Source organism: Saccostrea cucullata, unplaced genomic scaffold (assembly GCF_032062105.1).
Source record: "Saccostrea cucullata isolate Sc308-1 unplaced genomic scaffold, CSIRO_AGI_Scuc_v1 ctg1050, whole genome shotgun sequence".
Classification (NCBI taxonomy): Eukaryota; Metazoa; Mollusca; class Bivalvia; order Ostreida; family Ostreidae; genus Saccostrea; species Saccostrea cuccullata.
This window is the reverse complement of record NW_026922132.1, coordinates 12,481-36,648: the sequence shown is the minus strand read 5'-3', so window position 1 is coordinate 36,648 and position 24,168 is coordinate 12,481. Positions and strand designations below refer to the sequence as shown.

Sequence of the window (24,168 nt, the reverse complement as noted above, 5' to 3'; positions counted from 1 at the left end):
ATTTTCCGGTTGAGTGAATAGTTAAAAGTATTTGGTGCAGGTTTCATTTCCAAGGAACTATGAGTTCTTTAATGACCAGTCTTGCATAGATGATACATCTAAGGATGCATACTTCCAGGCTTGCTTCGGATGCTGAATCTGACCTACTTTTTGTGGATGAGTGAAAATGTTAGTTTGATGCATGTTTCATTTCCAATAAACTATGAGCCCTATAATGAGTAAACTTGCATGGATGGTACATCTAAGGATGCACACTAATGGACTTGCTTCGGATGCTGAATTGGACATACATTTTTCAGATAATAGACAAGGTAAAAGTTATGGTTGCAGGTCTATTACCAAAAACTATAAGGCTTATATAACATTGTATAAACCAAACTTGCACAAATGCTGCATCAAGAGATGAAAACTCTCAAATTTGCTTCAGGTGCTGGATTTTCATTACATTTTCATGAAGAAGAAGTAGTTTAAATATTTTATGTAGGTCTATTTCAAAGTATCAGATCAAAATTGCTTTTAAAAATATTTTCATTTTTGGAATGTATACTTTTTGTTGGTTAATTGTGTGACTTTGCCTTACTTAAAGACAACATTCGTTGAGGTGAGCTCTGTAATCTCTGATTACCTATGTTTAAGTTCTAACATTAAATCTGAATTCTAATGTGCAAATTTAACTATATCCAATGAAAAAAACCACAATTAAATTCCATTCAAGTAGAATTAAGCTTGGGACTATATTTTGTGGCGGAAGGTTCTTTAGACGAAAATGATCAGTTTTTCCATTTTGAACTATAACAGTACTGTAAATTTTGGATTCCTATTTTCCCATCCTGGTTGCACACAAAGCTGTTTTTTGCAGTGAAATGTGTTATGCTGGTTCTGAAAAATCTATTAAATTATTTCTTATGAATTCTGTCAACAAAATGTGACAAATATAGTCAATATATTATGAAAATCCGGGAAAAAATTGAGCCGATTTTAACGTAAAATTGACACTTTTTTAGTAATATCTGAAAATTTACATCATATACCCCCACTTTTGATGTTCTTTTCTAAATATTCAAGATAAATTTGACCTATTTGCTTAAAATCAGAAAAAGTTTAAGACTTTAAAATAATTTTCTTGCTTATTAAATTTTCAATGCCAGAAAAATCGACTCCCCCCCCCCTTAAAATTGCCAAACCCCCTCCCCCAAAAATTTTCAAAATGTATGCCCGACATTATTTTACTTCATTGCTCCAAAATTATATTTATTACAATGTCTTTATTCCCCCGCCCTTCGTGCATATAAATAAAGTATTATGTTTCTCAGGATACAAATGTGTGATAGTTTGGTAGTATTTTTTGTACATATATGTCTTTTGATTTATTGTCATTTATTGAAGGAGTGTTAGATTTTTTGTACCTGTCACATTATATTTTGTGCAATGTCTTTTTATGACTTTTTACATGCTATTATGTATTGTGAAGTTCTTATGATTTGTCCTCCTTAATAAATGACCATTTTTATTCTTTATATGGTAGTTGATTCTTCTTCTTATACGGAAGTTGGGCAAGCAGGCATAAAAAGTATTATGCTCCTCGGGTGGCTTAATCATCGATCTCAAAACAGCAAGTTTTGTATAAATTTTATAATTATATGCATGGTTACATGCACATTGCGTCATAAATATAAGCACCTAAAGGCTTAATGAATAAAGAAATTAAGATATGGGAGACATATTTAAAATACGTACAATTAAAATTTTTCTTGTATTTTACGTAGTTCTTGAGTAACAAGTGATTTTTCATTGTCTGAAACAAAGCGTAGAATATTATCTTCCGGAATAAAATAATTTCTGATTTCTCCATTACTAAAACATTTCATAAGTTCTTTAACACTCTGCTTGAACAAACTTTCTTTCTTTTCTTGGCAGAAGTCTTTATGTCTGTCATAAAATTCAAGCATAAACATTTTTAAATGATACGAACAAAATTTATCCGTTTGATGGGGATTTTGAACCTTGATAATTTCTTTGATTTTTTTCAGGAGTTTTAAAATGTCCTTTCGGCACCCTTTGTCCTTTTGGTTAGCATGAAGAATAAGTTTTTTCTCCGCGTGAGAAAATGAGATCCTCCACAGAATGTCTGCATCCGGGTGATCTACAGAAAAATATATAATCTGCTAAATAATTATTTTGCTAAGATGTCTAACTTTAATGGAATATATGAAGATAACGAACAGTATTCGAGCTCAAAAGTCCATCAAACAATATAAAATAGGAGCAAAGCAAACACGGACCTCCGAAACACCAGCAGAAATGGGATCAGGTGCCATGGAGGAGTGCATGCACCTTCCATGCAGGTGTCATGGATCTCTTTTAGTTTTATTCATCAAACTATAATATTTTTTCCTAATAACTTTGAATATTTGATGTATATTTTTAGGTCACTTGAGTAAACTCAGGTGACCTATTGCTATCCGTTTTCGTCCGTCGTCGTCCGTCGTGCGTTAACATTTGAACATTTTCAGCTTCTCCTCTGCAACCACTGAACCAATTTCAACCAAATTTGACACAGAGCATCTACGGGTGAAGGGGAACAAAAATTGTGAATTTCATGATCCCTGCCCCCCTGGGGCCTGAGGGGTGGGGCCAAAACCACTAAAATTAATGCAATCTTTAAAAATCTTCTTCTCTACTCCTGGACATCAAGCAGTCAAACTGTTTGCATGATTGTAATCAGCAATGAGTCCTCTACCAAAATTGTGAAATTCATGGGCCTGGGGTCAGGGGTTCTAGTGCTAGGGCGGGGCTAAATAAGTAGGTAGGGAAAATGCATTATTTCTTTGAAAATCTTCTTCTCTGCTCCTGGGTATTAAATAAACCAACTAAGTACATAGTTATGATGAGCAAGAGTGCCTCTACCAAAATTTTGAATTTTATGGCCCCAGGATCAGGGGTTCTGGTGTTAGGACAAGGCTCTATTGATTATATAGTGAAAATACATGAATTCTTTGAAAATCTTCTTCTCTGCTCCTGGGTATTAAATAAGCTAACTAAGTACATAGTTATGATGAGCAAGAGTGCCTCTATCAAAATTGTGAAATTTATGGCCCCAGGGTCAGGGGTTCTGGTGTTAGGGCGGGGCTCTATTGATTATATATTGAAAATACATGAATTCCATGAAAATCTTCTTCTCTGCTCCTGGGTATTAAATAAGATAATTAAGTGCATAGTTATGTTGAGCAAGAGTGCCTCTATCAAAATTGTGAATTTTATGGCCCCAGGGTCAGGGGTTCCGGTGTTAGGGCAGGGCTCTATTGATTATATAGTGAAAATACATGAATTCTTTGAAAAATTTCTTCTCTTCTCCTAGGAATTAAATAAACTAACTAAGTGTATAGTTATGATGAGCAAGAATGCCTCTACCAAAATTGTGAATTTTATGGCCCCAGGGTCAGGGGTTCTGGTGTTAGGACAGGGCTCTATTGATTATACAGTGAAAATACATTAAATCCTTCTCTGTCTCTGGGTATGAAGCAGATGAACTACCTATATAGTGATGATGAGCAAGGGCCCTAATCTTGCAGAATTGTGAATTTCATGGCTTCAGGTTCAGGGGTACCATAGGGGTGGGGGGCTGTACTTATAAACTGAAAATGAATGAATTGTTTGAAATCTGGTCCTTGGTATTAATCAAATATTTTTGAAAAGCAAGGATGCCTTTTCAAAAACTGTGCAGTGTCTGGATCTAGGCCTAAGGGTAAGGGGTTCATGTGTGGTAAGGGCACTACTGATTATTGCTGAATAGTACTGATTAGTTGAAATGCATTTTTTGTTCCCCTACCCTGCCTATGGGTATTAAGTAACCAAGCTAAGCAACTGCTAAGTGCATTGTAATGATGATCAATGGTGCCTCTTTCAAAATTGTGAATGCCATAGCATCTGGCTTAAAACATGAATCAAATTCAATAACTGGAAAGTTGTTGCATAATGCTCAGGTGACTTATAAGGCCCATGGGCCTCTTGTTAATATTTATTGTAACTCATATAGCAAATGCAATTACCACTGCGCGACGTGGGGAACTACCAATCTTTAATCTAACAATAAACTAGAGGTACTGTGAGCAATGAGCTCACTAAATGATACCCCCCGCCTCCCATATGAATATAATGGCAGTGTCCATGTTTTGCTCTGGAAAATCAAAAATATACGTCAGATCAAAAAGTAAAATAGGAGGTGCACAATGGCAATATGTAATAAAGAATCTGTGAAAGTTTCATTAAATTTCCTTCAGTGGTATGAGAGGAGTTGCGGATAAGAGATTTACCCCAAAGCGTAACAGACGGACGGACAGACGGACGTACAGACGGACGGACGGAAATTCCGATTACTATATACCCTCCCACTTTTCAAGCGGGGATATAATTACGATTTTTTTTTAAATGCATGCACGTATTTCATTCAGAATGTTCCTCTTTACATATTTAACTATGATTTTTATAGGATTAAAGATATTAAAAAAAATATGTGTTCGTACGAATAGCTGTCGCTTATCTTACCTCCTGGGTAGGTCTTTGTGACCACATGAAAACATTTCATTGCTTTTTGCACATTATCAGTTCCTATCCATTCTGGACATATTTTCCTCCCAGTGGAAGGCCAGGAGTCTATTTTTATAGCAGGCACCAAGTCAATATCTACTGTTGGTATTCCTGAGCCCAGGTCAAATTGGAGTGTGAAAGCCGGACTCTCTGGTTTACGTGGCATTCCTAAAAAAAGCAGTTGTCCTAGGTCTATCACATCCTTTTAAAGTTTGCAGTCCCCCGCAAGTAGATGGTGGCATTTCAATTTGATTAAAAATTCTCGAAAAAAAAACCTTAGGCAAACAAACAAACAAACAGACAAACAAATTATAATAGCCAGTAGACACCTACTTTTTATTCTTATTCCTTGTCTAAAACCAGGACTTGTTATACAATCCTCAAAAATGCTGAACATTTTTTGTTTAAAGATTTCGGGAACGAGATATCCATCTTTATTTAAAGCCTGATCCAGGTCGTCAATGGTTGTTCGACCTTTCCTTAGCTTACAAAATCCAGGAGGACAATTTTTGAAAACTGCCTCAAACTTTCCGCTTGGACAGACCATAAAATCAAATTCGTCGTCGTACTCAATCTGTAAAATCAACGAAAATTGATATTAGATAATAAACATATTGAATGTATCACGATGTTACTCAGTGTCGCACGTATCCAACATATATGTATAAATATTTCCTTAGATTTTATCCTTTGTTTACTCAGGATGGGAGATTCCTTTTAAATGAAGATTTCACTCAAGAGTTTTTGCTTAACCTTTACAAATTGTTTTCAATTTTTTAATCGATGAGATCGAAATAAAATGAGCAAAAAGTTTTTCAGTATCTGTACATTAGTATCTGCATCTGTCTGTCTGTTTAACTTAAGCCTGTCTGTTTGAAATTCTTCAAAATATTCAATTATCTGCAGACAATATTTCTTTATGTTTTCATTATTTTGTGCCTTGATGGCAGATTTTTTCTCAAATTCAAACTTTTTAAGATTCATTTTCATCACGAAACAATTTTATGTCACTTATATTAGACAAGAGGCCCATGGGCCACATCGCTCACCTGAGCACTGCGGCTAGGAAAAAGTAGAAATTGGTTTATTATTGAAAAGTTTAAATCCAAAAGTACTCCAATGACCAATCATGGCTTTGCTATTCTTAAGAAGATGATTTTTAAAGAATTTTCCTATATATTTCTATGTAAAACTTTGGTCGGCCATTGTGGCCCCGCCCTACCCCCGGGGGTCATTATTTGAACAAACTTGAATCTTCACTACCTGAGGATGCTTCCATATAAATATGATCAATTATGACTTTGCTATTCTTAGAAAAAGATTTTTAAAGAATTTTCATATATATTTCTATGTAAATCTTTGGTCGGCCACTGTGGCCCCGCCCTACCCCCGCGGGTCATGATTTGAACAAACTTGAATCTACACTATCTGAGGCTACTTTCAGATTAATATGATCAATTATGGCTTTGCTATTCTTGAGAAGAAGATTTTTAAAGAATTTTCCTATATATTTCTATGTAAAACTTTGGTCGGTCATTGTGGCCACGCCCTATCCCCGGGGGTCATGATTTGAACAAAGTCGAATCTACATTACTTGAGGATGCTTCCATATAAATATGATCAATTATGACTGAGCTATTCTTAAGAAGAAGATTTTTAAAGAATTTTCATATATATTTCTATGTAAAACTTAGTCGGCCATTGTGGACCCGCTCTACCCCCGGGGGTCATGATTTGAACAAACTTGAATCTACACTACCTGAGGATGCTTTCATATTAATATGATCAATTATGGCTTTGCTATTCTTGAGAAGAAGATTTTTAAAGAATTTTCCTATATATTTCTATGTAAAACTTTGGCCGGCCATTGTGGCCACGCCCTACCCCCGGGGGTCATGATTTGAACAAATCTGAAACTACACTACCTGAGGATGTTTTCCCATAAGTTTCATCTTTCCTGGCTCAACGGTTCTTGAGAAGAAGATTTTTGAAACATGCCACCAAATTTTTAATAATTCCCAATTATCTCCCCTTGAATGAGGGCGTGGCCCTTCATTTGAACAAACTTGAATCCCCTTCACCCAAGGATGCTTTGTGGCAAGTTTGGTTGAAATTGGCCCAGCAGTTCTTGAGAAGAAGTCGAAAATGTGAAAAGTTTACAGACAGCGAACAGCTAACAGACGGACGCCGGACAAAATGTGATCAGAAAAGCTCACTTGAGCCTTCGGCTCAGGTGAGCTAAAAAATTAGGAATGGATTTTTTTTCGAATCAGTACTACTTACAATAGTTTTGGCATAGTGAGAACCGAATACAGTACCACTTTCTGTAGTTTTGTCATAACGAGAACCGAAATCAGTACCACTTTCCGTAGTTTTGTTATAGTGAGAATCGGGTGCGCAATACCACTTAAATATCGGAGTTTTGCCATAATGAGAACCGAATACAATACAATTTACAGTGGTTTTGTAATAGGGAGAACAGAATCTTTAGTTCAATTTACTGTAGTTTTGATTTAGTGAAAACCGAATACAGCTACAATTTACCGTAGTTTTGTCATAATGAGAACCGAATACAGTAACACTAACCGTAGTTTTGTCATAATGAGAACCGAATACATTACCATATACCGTAGTTTTGTCATAATGAGAACCGAATACAAAAGCACTAACCGTAGTTTTGGCATAGTGGGAACCGAATACAGTACTATTTAGTATTTACCGTAGTTTTGTCATAGTGAGAACTGAATACAGTAATCTCTACCGTAGTTTTGTCATAGTGGGGACGGAATACAGAAACATTAACCGTAGTTTTGTCATAGTGAGAACCGAATACAGTGACACCAACCGTAGTTTTGTCATATTGAGAACCAAATACGGTACCACTAACCGTAGTTTTGTCATAGTGAGAATTGAATACAGTAATATTAACCGTAGTTTTGTCATAGTGAGAACTGAATACAGAAACACTAACCCTAGTTTTGTCATAGTGAGAAACAATTACAGTACCACTTACCGTAGTTTGTCATAGTGAGAATTGAATACAGTAATATTAACCGTAGTTTGTCATAGTGAGAATTGAATACAGTAACACTAACCGTAGTTTTGTCATAGTGGGGACCGAATACAGTAACACTAACCTTACTTTTGTCATACTGAGAATTGAATACAGTAATATTAATCGTAGTTTTGTCATAGTGAGAATTGAATATAGTAACACTAACCCTAGTTTTGTCATAGTGAGAACTGAATACAGTAACACTAACCCTAGTTTTGTCATAGTGGGGACCAAATACAGTACCACTTACCGTAGTTTGTCATAGTGAGAATTGAATACAGTAACACTAACCGTAGTTTTGTCATAGTGGGGACCGAATACAGTAACACTAACCTTACTTTTGTCATAGTGAGAACTTACCGAATCCAGTACCATATCCGTAGTTTTGTCATAGTGAGAATTGAATACAGTACCACTATCCGTAGATTTTGTCATAGTGGGGACCGAATACAGTAATACTTACCATAGTTTGTCATAGAGGGAATCGAATACAGTACTACCAACCGTAGTTTTGTCATAGTGGGAAATGAATACAGTAACACTCACCCTAGTTTTGTCATAGTGAGAACTAACACTTACCCTAGTTTGTCAATACAATACAGTACTATTTACCGTAGTTTTGCCATAGTGAGAACCGAATACAGTAATACCTACCGTAGTTTGTCATAATGGGAACCGCATACAGTACTATTTACCGTAGTTTGGTCATAGTTAGAACCGAATACAGTTCCATTTAGCGCGTAGTTTTGTCATAGTGAGAACTGAATATAGTAACACTAACCCTAGTTTTGTCATAGTGAGAACTGAATACAGTAACATTCACCGTAGTTTTGTTATAGTTAGAACAGAATGCCATACCACTCACCGATGTTTTGTCATAGTAAGAACCAGAATTGAGCATCTTCAAGGGAATATTTGAAATCCCGTCCATTGCTTTATTTAAACTTTCAATGAATTCGTTGACCCCTTTTCTTGTCGACGCGTTATCTTTTCTTCGAATTTTAATTTCTCCTTCGAGCATTGCTATGTACTTTGTTACGTTTGTCACATGAAATGGTAGACTCGAATCTGTAAATTATACACTGAAGTTGGTTAGCTTAAACCTTTATGTGAAAAGGAAAGAAGACACTATATCATAATATTCAAAATATTTTTGTTTAAAAAATGGTTAATATTTTTAAATTTAAAAAAATTGATAAAACACTATTGGACTCACTTGACGGTGACGTAATTGATATGTGGTTTTCTAAAAGTCTTGATTTTGTACAGCCTCCATCTGCGTCGCCACAATGGGAACAACAGACATTATGCATACGTTTCACTTTTGGAAATTTTCTGTCATCTTCAACTGTAGAACGAGGGCTTGGTTTCCCATCACTTTTTTCTGTGGATTCATCTTTCCCTCCAGTCGACGATGTTCTTCGGCGAAGTTTATCATCATTTTCTTCTACCGACGATGTTCTTCGGCGATGTTTATTATAATTTTCTTCTATCGACGATGGTCTTCGGCGAAGGTTATCATCATTTTCTTCTATAGATGATCTTCGTTGGCGATATTTATCATCATTTTCCTCTATCGATGATGGTCTTGGTCGATGTTTATTATCATTGTCTTCTATCGTTGTTGTAATTCGGCGAGGTTCTTTATGGTCATGCCTATCTTCCTGCTTGTGCTTTCTTGACATATGTACGCTTAGTCCGCGTTCATTTTTAAATTCCCTCTGACAAATTCCGCACGTTGCAGGAGTTGCTTTCTCAGTCTAAAAGAGAACATTAAAATAAGTATAATTTTGCACACCATTTTTATGTAACTTCTAACTTATTTTGCCCTTAATGAAGAAATTAACCTCAATACCCAAGCAGGATCGAAGTACATGTAGATGTACTCTTTAAACGTTTTTGAACTCTCGAGCTCGTCAACACAGCGAATTTAATTTAATTTACATTGTTCTTATATTACAAAGTCAAATTTACCCCACATAAAAACATACAAGACATTTTAGTCAAATGCAAATGAAATAAATGATAAATAAATGTAAATATGTTATCTCTTAAAGTGATTACAGTATATGAAATAATCTTTTTAATATTTTTTTTTAATTTATTAGACAATACTTTTAACGTTTTAAAAAAGATAAGTTTAGGCTAAGTACGCGAAGCAGATCCGTACATTTTCAACCCTGAAATACTAGTGTTATTGCAGACTTAAAACTTAATAGGCTGATGCATTGCATCATGAAGTTTGTTAATTGTTTTGATGCTCTCAAAAACGCTCATTAAATGGTTAATAATGCAAAAGAATCTACTGACTTAATCATTATATGCACACCTACAGTGATTTCAGGGTTATATATATATATATTTAGAGATTCGTTGTTGGCTAAAAGATCATTAACGAATTGAAGTCAGGTAGGTATGATTGTGGATCTGACTCAACATGCACCTACAACACATATAGAAGCATATAAAAAAAAATCAAAGTTATAAATCTTTCTTAATGTTTGATTGAGCAGCTAATCCTGCTATCAGGGCCTCAAAGAGAAAGAAATGCATGTATCTTATTCTTACACGATGTTTTTCATCATTTTCTTCTAAAGTTGATGTTCTTCGGCGATGTTTCTCTTCATTTTCTTCTATCGTTGATGGTCCTCGGCGATGCTTGCTATCAAAAGTTGTTGGTCTTTGGCGATGTGTGTCATCAATTTCTTCATTGAAATTGGACTCGCGATTTTCGGTAATTCCAGAACAATAGCCTTGGACAGAGGTACCTTTGTCGGCTTTCCCTCCATGATCAGTGATTCCATCCTGCTGTGTTTTCTTGAAATATGTATATTTAGTCCACGTTGATTTGCACATACTTTCTGGCAAATTGAGCACGTTATGGGCATCGTTTGATCATTCTAAAACAAACAAACGAACAAATATAAACAAAAAACAAAAAGAAACAAAAAATTCGACTTGTATACAATTAACACAACCATATTTTGTTCGTAAGTGTTTATTTTTTGTGTACTTATTTCGTCTTTGAGAAGAAGATGGACAAACGACAAGCAACATAGGATATAAGAAAAACTCGTTTGAATCTTTGGTTGTATATAGTTTACTTCCAAAACTTGATATTACTAGAAAGGATTTTATCAGGAAATGATATAATTGCCATTACTGAAACTCACTTAAATCTGAGTATTGACAATAGTATTCTTTCACTAGATGGTTATTATCGACCAGATAGAAAAGACAGAAATGGATGTGGTCGAGGAGTTGCATTAAACATTTCAAAAACGATTTAAATTTTTTCTGATATTAAAATTTTATTGGCAGAGATCCAGTCAAAATATCTAAAGTTTTTGGATGGAGTCATCTACAGACCTCCCAACTCTGGTTCTGATTTTAGGGATAAATTTACAAGTACTGTAGAAAGAGCTCTAGATACAGAGATGAAATTGTTAGGTGATTTCAATGTAAACATGTTAGTCCCTGTATACAATACATTTAAAAACCTACTATTACAACTTAATTTAAGTAGCATTAAGGTACTTTAACTTTGGTAATAAAAAAGAAAACATCTTGCACTGTCTGTTGCGAAACAATGCTAGCAATCTTAATGCACATTTAAGAAAAATAATTTATTTTTTAGATTTTTTTTATCAGATATTCAATCATGTCAGAAGTGAGGATTTCATACTGAAGATATTGAACATTATCTTATCAACTGCCCATCACATAATGTTGAAAGAAACTTACTGGTAAAAAAATTAAATGATATTGATGTTCTTTTTGAACTCGACATTTTGCCAAAATGACATTGTCAATATGCTTATAAAACAAATTGCGAAATATATTCATATGTACATGAATTTATTAAATCTTCTTAGAAACTAAATTAGGAACACTGTTATGTTAAATACTCTATTAAATGCATAATTTTTAAAAATAAATATTTGTATTATTCTTAAGCTGGAACAGTATGTAAATAATATGTATACAGTATACAGTTAGGGGGTCGTCACCTTTTTTAAAAATATAATATCGATAAATAATACTTGATTGTGAATCTTTATTTTTCATTATACGATTAATCGTAATCTTGATTGATTATGATGTTATCATAGTGAAGTGTATGTCACGTGATCATAAAATGTGTTCATGGCTAAAATATTGGTGTAGATTTGAAGTCATATTGCAAAACTTGACGTACATGTATAACTCAATATTTACACCAGACAAAATTGTTAACGCTCCACTTTCAATTCTTATTTGTGTATTGATTATTTACCGGATTGGTACTAGTGCATGTAATATGCCATTATTCCCAAAACAGTTGGGCTGACAAATGTCTCGGTATCATGAAGAGACCCTTGAATGACATTTTTTCAGCTGTGCACTGCGTACCATTTTTGCCCAGATATGAAATTGTTGATCACTAAAGGTGGTCTGTGAGGTTGCCACAGGAGTAGTCCCCCAGTTATAAATCAAATAACGAACTGTCATTGACTCTCACATCGCCTAGTAACCATTTGGTGCATAATGTCCATACCAAATCCACTCAACTTCTGGTTGACCTAGTTTTGTGGAACAATTTTCAACTCATTGTATGTTGCTAACTTAATGCCGTGGCTATCTATTGTAAATTTTTGTGTTTGTTTATCTATTTGCACCAATTTTTCATGAGTGGAATTCGTAAATTTTTTTTATTGTAATCATTTTTAACAGATTCTCGAAATGAACCCCCTGCAGACGCCATATACTGTCTAGCTGCTTTAGCTAGCTCCCCTATCGTCAAACGCCGCATATGGTGTAATTTTTTTCAATAGTACGGATATAAAAAACACAAATACAAAAAAAAAAATTTTCTTCGAAAATTGAATAGAAACGATTTTATTTTTTTCTATGAATTGGTCACACTTCGGTAAACATTGTAGTTATTTATAAGGTTTGATATTAATGTGTCTTTAAGTTATTTCTTATTAAAGTATCATATTTATATACCAAATACATCATAAACAGATCTTTAAAAGTAAAATTAATATTAATTCTCTTGGTGGTGCGTTAGCAATTTTGTCTAGTGTATACTCTCATTAAACAAAGTGCTGTTGTTTAATTTTTAATACACATGTACATGATAAAATTATCCTGAAGATGTTATTTTTTCAAATTTACTTCTTTGAAAAAATAATCAAATGTTGAGACACGTTGTGCCAACAACTACTGCCACACGGGACCTCGGTTTACAGTATGTGTCAACCGAAAGACCAGTCCTCACGTCTCACAGTGGGATTCGAAATCAACTACGCACACCAACTGTACTGTACGCCTACTGCACGTGACAGAACTGTCATGTAGCGTAGTCAATTTTGAATTTACCAGGTGGCAGTTAATACAAAATATACGACATGACAACTTGTCATGTTGTAAAGTTTGTATTTAATGCCATCTGGTAAATTCAAAATTTACTACATGGCAGTAGTTTTAGGTTTATATTTCATTGTTGGCTAAAAGATAATTTATGCCAGGTAATCACATCTGTTGGATTGCGGACCTGACTCAACATTTTGAACGAAACATTGAAAATAAATTATGAAAGTTTCCTTATGTTTGAGCTAGTAGTTGCAACTGCCAAGGGCTACAAAATATATCAAAGGCTAAGGAGTGGTATGAGTAATAAAAGTAATTATATCATTCTGATATTCTTACAGTTTGAAAATTCTTTTCCTCTGCTCTACAGCTAGGCTTTGGCAGCCTATAAGTTTCGTCCATGGAGTCGTCTTTTCTGTGTTCTACTATCGTCGATGGTCCGTGGCGATGTTTGCTATCAAAAGTTGATGGTCTTTGGCGATGTGTGTCACCAATTTCTTCATTGAGATTAGACTCGTGATTATCGGTAATTCCAGAACAATAGCGATGGCCAGTGTGTCCATTTTCGACTTTCCCTCCATGATCAGTGATGACATCCTGCCTGTGTTTTCTTGAAATATGTATATTTAGTCCACGTTGATTTGCACATTTTTTCTGGCAAATCGAACACGTAATGGGCATTGTTTGATCAATCTAAAAAACAATCAAACAAATATATACATATTAAGAAACAAGAAATGAGATTTGAACATGTATAATTTACACAACCATATTTCCTTTATAGGTTTTGATTTAGTGTACTTATTTTGCCGGTGTAAAGACGAATAATGACCCCCATCGAATAATGACCGAGGGTCATTTTTCAACGACAAAAAATGACCCCCACCCGTAGAAAAAAAATCATTTTTTGTAGAAAAAGAGTCCCAGGGGTCATTATTTTATATGTTAGTCCTATAAAAAATTGACCCCCATTGAAAAATGACCCCCCTTTAAAGCGATACAAAATTTATAACAGATGAAAGGGAAAAATATGCTGTAAATTATAATTGTTCTTCGTTCGAGTAATTCGTGCATTTATTCGAATAGATTTGATCATAGACCTAAAGTGATTTAGGTCTATGATTTTATCTTTGTTCTTCTTAGCACGTAGGGGTAATAAAGTTCCTCATTTCTCTCTGGCGAAATATTGACAGATTAGTTTTGAGCTATTCACAATCATTCAATTAATCTTCATTTCTCTGATAAAGGAGCAAACCTAGAAAATCAAAGATGGCACATGTAAATGGATCCAACGCACGCTGGAGATGAAATTTATAAATATATATTTTTTTCTTTACTGACTCAATTGATACGTTTTTTTTGCAGAAAAACAAATATTTGTTGGGAAAAAGTAGAAATTTTTAGCAGACGAATTAATATCGGTGCGTACAAATAATTAATTTGTTCGAATTAATAAGGTTTCAATCGGACGAGTGAGTAAAAATAGAAATGGATGACAGGACGCCTCGATGCTGTATATTTTTTATATGTTCCATCCTATACATGTAGACTATCACTATATGATTAAAGATATTTTAAATCTTTGCAAATACATATTCTTTTTATACCCCCCCTCCCAAAAAAAGAACATTACGTTAAATCAAAACAAAACAAAAAAAATAATAATAAATGAAAAGCAAAAACATAAATAAAACTTTAACCTTTCAATAATACTGAAAAAGGCTCTAGATAAAATATTTAAATGAAGTTAAGCCTTCACACAAGTACTATCATATCATAATTTAATTCGCCATGATTAAAGCATACTTTAAATGTTGGTGGGGGTATACTTGAAAGTATTGTGGTAAAGTAACAGTTGAAAATTAGTAGAATAGTAGATTATTTTAAGCTTATTTTTAGTCCCTCCTTATAGAAAAATAAATGTAGGGTAGTTTTTTGTTGCTTTCGTTGATAATCGACTTCCTCCTAAATAAGTAAGGGGGTCGGGTGGGTATAACACCTAAAATACACATTCTAGTGCAAAAACTATACATTTAGACATAATCTTTTGATGTAGCACACAGTATTCATTACATTTCTTAATTCTTGTTTTACTCTACCCTTTTACTCAGTTCTGAGTATATTTTTCAGAGAATTTAATATGAAAATCAGAACAAACATTTTCGTTTTTGTAACCTTTTCTTTATACTGTATCATAATATGAAAAGTTAATTGAAGACCATTTCTTTTTGTGTCCACGTAATTGAAGATTCGGGGGTATATAGTTTTATCGTGTCCGTCTGTATGTCTGTCTGTCTATCTGGCGGTCTGTTTGTCCGAAAAACCTTTAACCTTGACCATAGCTTCTCATTTATTGGAGCTATGACTTTCATATTTAATATGTGTATTTCTTGTGACAAGACCTTACTTTGGTTACCACTAAATTTGACCTTTACATTGGAGTTTGTCACATTTTACACAAAAATGCCAAATTTTAATTTTGGCCATAACTTTTAAACGGTAGATACTAGTACTCTCATACTTCACATATATATCTTTTATGGCATGACCTTTCATTGGATACTAAAAACTTTGACCTTCTGACTTTGACCTTGGAGATTTCCGTACTTATGAAAAAAACTAACCTTGGCCATAACTTTTGAAAGGTAAGGGCTAGGGTTTTCATACTTCACATAATTATGTAATCCTTGTTACATTACCTTTCTTAAGAAACCATCAACTTTGACCCTTTGACCTTTGTGTTTGACCTACCTTTCAAAAACTTATCCTTAGCCATTACTTTTGAACAAGTGGTTCTAGGGCTTTCCTATTTTGCAATTGTATTTCTTGTGAGAAGACCATACGTTGGGTACCAATATTATATTTAAGGAGGCTAGTGGGTCAACTAATAATTTTTTTATTATCCACCAGATAACTTAATAATTTTGGGATATGATATCTTAAGCTGTCAACTATCATTTGGCAAAGAAAAATTTCATAAATTTTAGCTTTAAAATTTGGTCATTTTATTATATCTTTATATGGAGCTCTTCTTCTAATGGAGATCAAAATAGTCTAAAAATGGCCACGACCACCCAGCCTCTTTAAATTGCATTTAAGAAAAGTTTAAATCTTCGCTATATTGCCATACAGGGGCATAGTTGTTTCACAAACACATCTTTTTATATATAAGAGGAGCTGCGGATTAGAGATGGATACCCCAAAGCGTAACAGACGGACGGACATTCCGATCACTATATATATATATACCCTCCCGCTTTTCAAGCGGAGGATATAATAAAGATAATACTGCTGACTTTTTCTGTCAGTACGATGATTTTCACCATCGAAAAACAATGTTTACCTAACCCTTTAGGCTCTATAAATCTTTTACTCCTTTAGATTCTGAATCATCGCATTGACCTTAAAATATAGCTATAATTGTATAATGTTATGAGATCAATATATCATCAATTTATTCCCAATAAGCTCGGGTGAGCATTTTGCCCAATATGCTTCTTTATCTAATTTTTTTATGCCCCCTAAAAATTTCAGCTTTAATCCACAGGGGGTCATTTTTCTACGGGGGTCATTTTTCTTCACGTGGGTTCTGAAAATTTTTAGGGTGGTGACACTTTTTCTACGGGCAAAAGGGTCATTTTTCGACGTTGAATAATGACCGGGGGTCATTTTTCGCTGTCAAAAATGACCCCCGGTCATTATTCTATGGGGGTCATTATTCGTATTTACACCGGCGGACAGACACAAATCGAGCAGTTTGAGCATATTAACAAATCAACTTAAGCAAAAGGGAAAAAAAAACAAGAAATGAGATTTTTTTAATAACTTAAATTGTACAGCCATACTTCGTTTATAAGTATTTTAGCGTTTTTATTTGCCTTTGAAAAGAAGACTGACAGACGACAAGCAACACAGGATTAAAATCTTTGATAATTTTCCCTATATAATTTGATTAACTGCATGATGAAGGTTTAAGAAAAACTTTGGGTAAATACACATTATTTTAAGAATCGACATATTTGTGAGCATTTTCAAGTACCCAACTCCCGATTCTCAAAATCATATAGACAGGGTGTTGGATTGCACAGCGTAAAACACATTGAAAAATTGTAAAATGGGAAAGAAATTTAAGGTCGGAATACATAGTGTGACGGATTGCACAGGTGCCGCATTAGACAGTTTTCACTGTATTAAGTTATACTGTTAATCAATAAATGAATGGTAAACTTTTATGAAAGCCGTTGGAAATTTCTTTTTCCCAACCCTACCAGATTTGTTTTTACTATGAACATATTTAATTAAATCCATTAAATGCTTCACTATGTTTTTTTCTCAAATAAATTACATTTCGGACTTACATTCCTTTGTTACTTTCATTACTTTTTGATTTCTCTTTTAACTTTTAACACTTCCTTCTTTCTTTTTTTTTATTTTTTAAGCACTGAGTCTTAAGTGCCATAGGAAGTACTCATGGCGCCTATAAACAATACGTTTACACAAGCTAAATATAATCCTTCATTAAACTTATATCTTGCACTTACATCTGGTGCACTGACACAGACAAAAAGATATACAAATTTATCTGTATTGTCCAGTTTTGATCGGTAGGTTTCACTCAAATAAATAAGGAGCAATGCTTGTACGATTGTTATAAAGGTGCATAAACTCAGATTTGAAGTTAATATTTTCTCAAATTTTCTGTATAATATTACGACTTGTATATTGCAAGAGCATTTCACAAGAAAATAAATATCTTATTTCATCTCGAAAGTATTGAAACTTCGAATTTCTGGTCGGGTTTGATTGACACGTCTTTGCACTTTCACAACTTATAATTTTATTCTTAATACTTATGAAAAGTATCAATTTTGTTGTGTATAAATGAAAAATATCACAATTTTAATCTAGAAAATTCATATTAAAAATGTTCGAAAGGAAAACGCGCTTACTAGTATATTTTCAGTCCGTGTTCAGTGGTGTGTGCAGACTTTAACAATTGAACACACCCGGTGAATCGTAGACATTAACAATAACAGAGCTTGTGTCCTGTTTACAAAAACAGTTTATGTTTCAATGGTGTATTCGATTCGTTAAACTTTGTGCAGAACACTTAGCACGGACTGACGATACAAGTGAAAGGATTTTACTTTCAAACATTTCTACTCTGAATTCTCTTTCTTAAAGTTTTAATATTTTTCATTAATAAAACAGAAATTCGAAGTTTCAATAAATTCGATATGAATTCGATACTTTCGAACATTTCTAATCGGAATTCTCTCTATTTAAGTTTTAATATTTTTCATTAATACGCCACAAAATTACCACTTTTTAAAATATTTTTGTGTGAAATGCTATTGCAATATATGTCTTGTATTATACAGAAAATTTGAGAAAATATCTACTTCTAATCTGTGTCTTTAATATACCCTTAGCACGTCTACTACAAACATGGTTATTGTTTTAGTAGATGTGTAAACGAAAAATGGGCATAAATAGTTTTTATAACAATTTGTGTATTGATAAAAATCTTCTCACTTAGGCAAAATTCTGAAATTGACACAGGTGAGTGGTTTTGGCTAGGTGGGAATGGTGTACAGGTGAGGGGAGGGAGAGAACAAAAGAATTTAATTACAGGTAACATGTTGTCTGTTTTAAGATAAACACCGGGAAAAGGTTAAAATATACTTAAATGGTGATAAATCAATGAATGGCAAAGGTTTATATTTTAGACTTTTTCTATTTGAATTAATTAAAGACATTTCTAAATCAAAATTATTTCGTTAAATTACTGAATATATAAAAATAAGATCTTTCATAATTTTTTTAAAATTTGAAAATGGTAAATGATCTGCATTTTATTTAAATTTCTGTATCATTTTTTTTAATCTATTCTTTAATTTGATAATGTTTTAATGTACTTAAGTGATCATTTTCAAATAAAATTAATACAAATAAATACCAATATCCCTACATTAGACTGTTTTGTTTGAAAAATATGTTAAAGCAAGATATTTTTAATAAATTACCTATTTTATCATTCAATTTTTAATATATATATATATATATATATATATATATATATATATATATATATATATATATATATATATATATATATATATAAAGCACTAAAAATGACCAACGACACGAACAATAAAAATTGAAAGAATTTTTCTAGGACTTTTCATGAACATTTTTTTTCAAAAACAACTCACTACTTAAACTTAAACACTAGTTTTAATATTTTACATGATGAATTAAATTTTTAAAAACACTAGAAAAGAAAGAAATCCGGACCGCTATTTCCAGTTTCAATAAACTTTTACATAATTGAACGAATTAATTATGCTAATTAATACGACAATTAAATCGATACATTTTTAATTCTCTCAAAATGGCGTTTTCTAAAATTTGTTTTATATATTTTTATATGAATTATTTATAAATTTTGAAATTTTAAAAATATTTTAATTAACAAAGTGTGCAAATACATAGTTATGAATATAGTGTCTTTAACTTAGAGTTTACAGAAAATTTTGTAAAAATAAATAGTCAGCGCAATTGGACACCCCAAAAAATTTCTGTGTCATTGATATACACTTTTGCCATCACTCAAGTCTACTACAAACATGGTTACTTGTTTTACCCTCCTCGTGACCATGTGTAAATCTTTGTAAAATATTCCATGAGGCATAAAAAGATTTTTATAAAATTTGTGTATTGATAAAAACATTTCTCACTTCAAAATTCTGTTTAATTGAGAACATTACCTGGTTAATGGCACTGCTATGGGTGGGAATGGTGTCTTATGCCAATGTCTTCATGGAGAGGGAAGAACAAAAGATTTAATTACATATACATGTTGTCTGTTTTAAAGCCTGAAAATTACGTTTGCCATTTCATCAATTCAAATCTACAGTAGACGTATCTAATTATGTATTCCTAGATACTACAATCTACCCTGATTGATGGTGAAATCGAATAGTCTCCACACCAAACCTACAGATAGGGCCTATACTTGCCCTTTCATTTTCACACACTTTTAATCAAGGGTCTAGCCACCAGAATTAATATGTAATAAAACCCTGCCTTATATAGCAGCAAAGTTAGCGACTTATGCAATAATAACGTAATACAGCTAATGATGCAGGAAAACCTAACGCTACAAATATTTAAACAGTCAGAACCTGCGGTATCCAAAAGAACACGTAACTGCATGCAATAAAAAGGACATAAGAAACAAACCCATTACCTAAGGGGGTAAAAACTGCAAGATAGAAGATGTCTTCTTTGCAAGCACAGCAACACAGACAGTTTTAACCCCTATTCCAGGCCGCAGCTACAAAATACTTAATTTGTCCTGTTACAATATTTATCTTATCAGTTGCAAAGTTTGCTCCAAACAGTATATTGGTAAACAGAATGCGACGAGTCAATAACCACTAGTATTAGATGTATGAACCCGTTGAACATAATGCTCACAAATGGAACATGACAGTATGCCAATATTTAAGAAAAAGCAAAGAAAAGTTCGTGTTCAGCTTCCGCCCTAATGGTATAACAAACAATGACCGGGAAAAGGTTAAAATATACTTAAATGGTGTAAACTCAAGTTAATTTGCGCAAAGGTCTCATAACTATTATTGCTTACACCTTTTTAATTATTTTTTCCCGAATAAGTCCTTAAATATTTCAAAATTTATAAGACATTGATCAAATTCATATGTTTAAATATCCCTGCTATATTATTTTTCTTCGATATTTTGAGTTAAATTACTGAATATATAAAATTAAGATCTTTAATAATTTTTTTAAAATTTGAAAAGACTAAATTTCTGCATTTTAGTTAAAAATTTGTAATTTTAATTAAGTGTTATTTGATTTAGTAGTGTAGTTTAGTTACTTTTTGTTTCTCTTTTTTTGTTCTTATGAAATTTTAACTTTTTTCTTTGTCAGGAATAAATACCAATATCCCTACATTTGACAATTTTTTGTTTGAAAAATTTTTAGTGCTTTATATATTTTCCGTAATTGTATCTACTTGGTAGATCCGACATTTAATATACAGTGTTTATGGTTTTTTAATTATATATATATATATATATATATATATATATATATATATATATATAACGAATTCTTCTTTGATGCATAAAATGCATGCTAAAAGATTATTGACAAGTTGTTCTAAATAAATTTACATGAACATTTTTTCTAAAAATCTTAGTTCTTAAACTAAACTTTTATTTTGTGCTTTAAGTTTTGTATGGACACTTTATTTATTTCCAGTACAAAACTTTATTAATAAATCCAATAATATTATGATAATTTAAAACTTCCAAAACGTTATATCAACAAAATTTGTTTTTACTATCCTTATGACTTTTTTGAATTGAATTGAACATATTTTATTGAACAAAGTCAAAAGGATCGGACACAAGTTCAGTAACTTAGATAGTCCTCTCCTAATACAACATTTTGGAAAATTGCCAAAATAAAAAAAACATATATACATATAGTCTACTACATACATTGTATGACTTTTAGGGTCTATGATATAAGCCAATTCTTATCAGACTAAAAAATATTTTTAAAAATTATAGAAGGTTACATGTAGTTCTAATTTAGTGTGAAAGATTTACAATTAGTAAAATGCCTATACGTTAACAATCAAAACCTCTGTTTCTTTATTTCAACCATAAATATATTTTTCTACTATATGTAATTCCTAATTAGTTCAAATATTAAATTAACTTTTTTTTCAATCTCCCTATCTTTTTATTGTAAAGTATTAGTCAAGTAATAATTCAAATACATTGAATAATTGTGTATTGTCAATTATCATTTATATCTCTGTAAAAGGATGGATTAATTTTTTTTTCAAATTTTTATGTAGAATCTGATTAATTAATATGTAATAAAACAAATAGTTATATGCATTTTGATATTCAACTTATACGCCACAGGTAAATATTACAGGTAATAAGCCTAAAACAGACTATACACAGGTGACCACTCAGGTGTAAAAATCCCAATTTTGGCTAGATGGGAATAAGAAATTCAGAAATTTGGCTAAGTGGAAATAAACCATAAAAATCATAGAAAGTGTTTCCCGTTTTAAGTACATTAGAAAGTGTCTCCCCTTTCCCATGCTTACACGTGTTATATGTCAAGTTAAAAGTATTGATTTTATGACAATGGTTATCTTGAATTTTTGTGTTCCTAAGCACGTGGGACGAACAATGACGCATCAACTTGAACACTTTTGTCCAATCATATTATTATTTTGTAAATGTGAAAACATGCAAATAATTATGAACATGTTATAATGTATGAAAACCATACACAATTAATACCAAAAATATGTAAAAGCTAGGCGTGTTCGTATAGGCAGCCGTCCTTTGCCCAGTTTATGCGTTAAATATAAACAAATATCCGAATGAAAAGATAAATTAACTCAGTATTAGGTAATTCAACTATAATCAAATTATCTATAATAATTACTTGCACATGCATAATATACGAATATATATACAAGCTTACCTCTGCGTCCCTCTACTTCCACAAAAGCCCCAGTTGTGAGCAACGAGAGACATCAAGTTGATTTAACATTGATTCTAAGAATGGGCAGACTGTGTACTTTCTCTTTCGAAAATGACCACTTAACATACACAATAGAGAGGATAAACTTTATATATAAGTTCGAACTTTGATTTCATGAAACGCACAGTGTAATACTTTACGATTAGGTTTTTCCGAACAAACGAAAGTTACTGAAGAGTGAGGTGTTGTTCAAGTGTATTCTATTCCGTCATTAAGTGAATTTGAATATAGGAAATGCTTTCAACATACCTAACGGTATGTAATCATCTACATATCTATGATCTATTTTGAAGCCACAGGGAATGAAAATCACTTTGTGGTAAGCGCCAATTCGTTATAATCGCGATCGCTATAATCGTGCTTACTGTATAAACCTTAATTGTTCGTACAAATCTGTCAAACTGTGAATTTCATTAAGCATGACTTTCTCTCATTATTGAATCTTTTATGAATTTATAACAGTTTATGTGACCACTTTTCATCACATAGTTTAATTGTGAGAAGCTGGAAAACAAGGGCTATTCGAGACACTGCATTATAAATGAATGATTAACATGTTAAATCTGCTGTAAAACTTGTTAAAAATATCAAAGAAATATCAAAGAAATATTCACTGAAATATGTGACAATTACAGTAACTAATGCCTGTTTTATAGACAAATGAGCAGGTGGATTTCAATGATAAAAAATTATATAATGTGCATCAGAAATGGGTATCGTCCTTGCCAACAAAAAATTATAACATCTTATGTACTGTTTGCCAAATTTCAGCAAATGATATTTGATAATATATGATTGACTTTAATACACATAGCAGATTTGATAGACATCATTTCGGGAGTAGTTTACACTGTTTTTAAGAAACGTTTGACGGTAAAAACGCTTAGTACTTAAAGGTCACCCTATAATTTGAAAAAAGGAATGGACAGCGTGTACGAATGTCTTAACAATTATTTTAAAATATCAGTAATTGTAGTTATCCACGTTTGTTTGATATTCAAACAGATAATGGAACTTGAATCTATTGCTTAAAACCCTCAAAACAAAAATTTACCATAAGATGTACTTGATAAAAACAGCGAAGGTCTGACAAGAGCAAAGAATTGCAAGAGCACAAAGACAGATTTATAAGCAATTTTCTTAAATATTAGTGGTATTGTTGTTCAAATTCGTATTCAGGGAGACAGTTTATTTTCTGGAGGAGTCTACAAAGCAAATTTTTTTTGCTAAAAATCCAAAGATTTATTAGAAGGACCCAGAATCAGGAATCAACTAAATTAAATTTCTTCATGACAGCGTCCAAACCCGCACGACATGAAGAGTAAAGGAGTTTTCAGGATAAACAGAAAGTTTACTTAATGTTTTTTTCACATTAACAATATTCGCCAGATCTTTGACTTGTTTCTATTTCTAAACTTGAAAAAAAAACACCTTTCAGAAGGAAGAAACAAGTCCAGGAAATCAATTGATCTGCCATTTTCCAATATACTAAGGATCATACCCAAAAAATGAGTTCTAAAAACAATCAGGAATTGGATAAAAAATTATACTGACATGTATTTTAATTA

General features: G+C 32.5%; 1 protein-coding gene across 1 annotated transcript; it reads right to left on the bottom strand.

Annotated features, from left to right (window-relative positions):
- Positions 1-1,699: 1,699 nt before the first annotated feature.
- On the bottom strand, positions 1,700-10,536 carry LOC134261245 (cyclic GMP-AMP synthase-like). Its single transcript, XM_062743694.1, has 6 exons — positions 10,211-10,536; positions 8,859-9,402; positions 8,508-8,710; positions 4,921-5,161; positions 4,546-4,755; positions 1,700-2,143 (listed from the first exon to the last, which is right to left on the bottom strand). The coding sequence occupies exons 1-6, from the start codon at positions 10,496-10,498 to the stop codon at positions 1,740-1,742; spliced, it is 1,890 nt and encodes a 629-aa protein (XP_062599678.1). The 5' UTR covers positions 10,499-10,536; the 3' UTR covers positions 1,700-1,739.
- Between the last annotated feature and the right edge of the window lie 13,632 nt (positions 10,537-24,168).

Bases quoted from the DNA above. Each gene is read 5' to 3' on its own strand.
- LOC134261245 (XM_062743694.1), bottom strand. From the start codon at position 10,498: ATGTGCAAATCAACGTGGACTAAATATACATATTTCAAGAAAACACAG. The intron at 5,162-8,507 runs GTGAGTGGTATG...TTGATTTTACAG, and splicing joins CTTACTATGACAAAACATCG to ATTGAGTACGACGACGAATT. The intron at 2,144-4,545 runs GTAAGATAAGCG...ATTTTTCTGTAG, and splicing joins CACAAAGACCTACCCAGGAG to ATCACCCGGATGCAGACATT.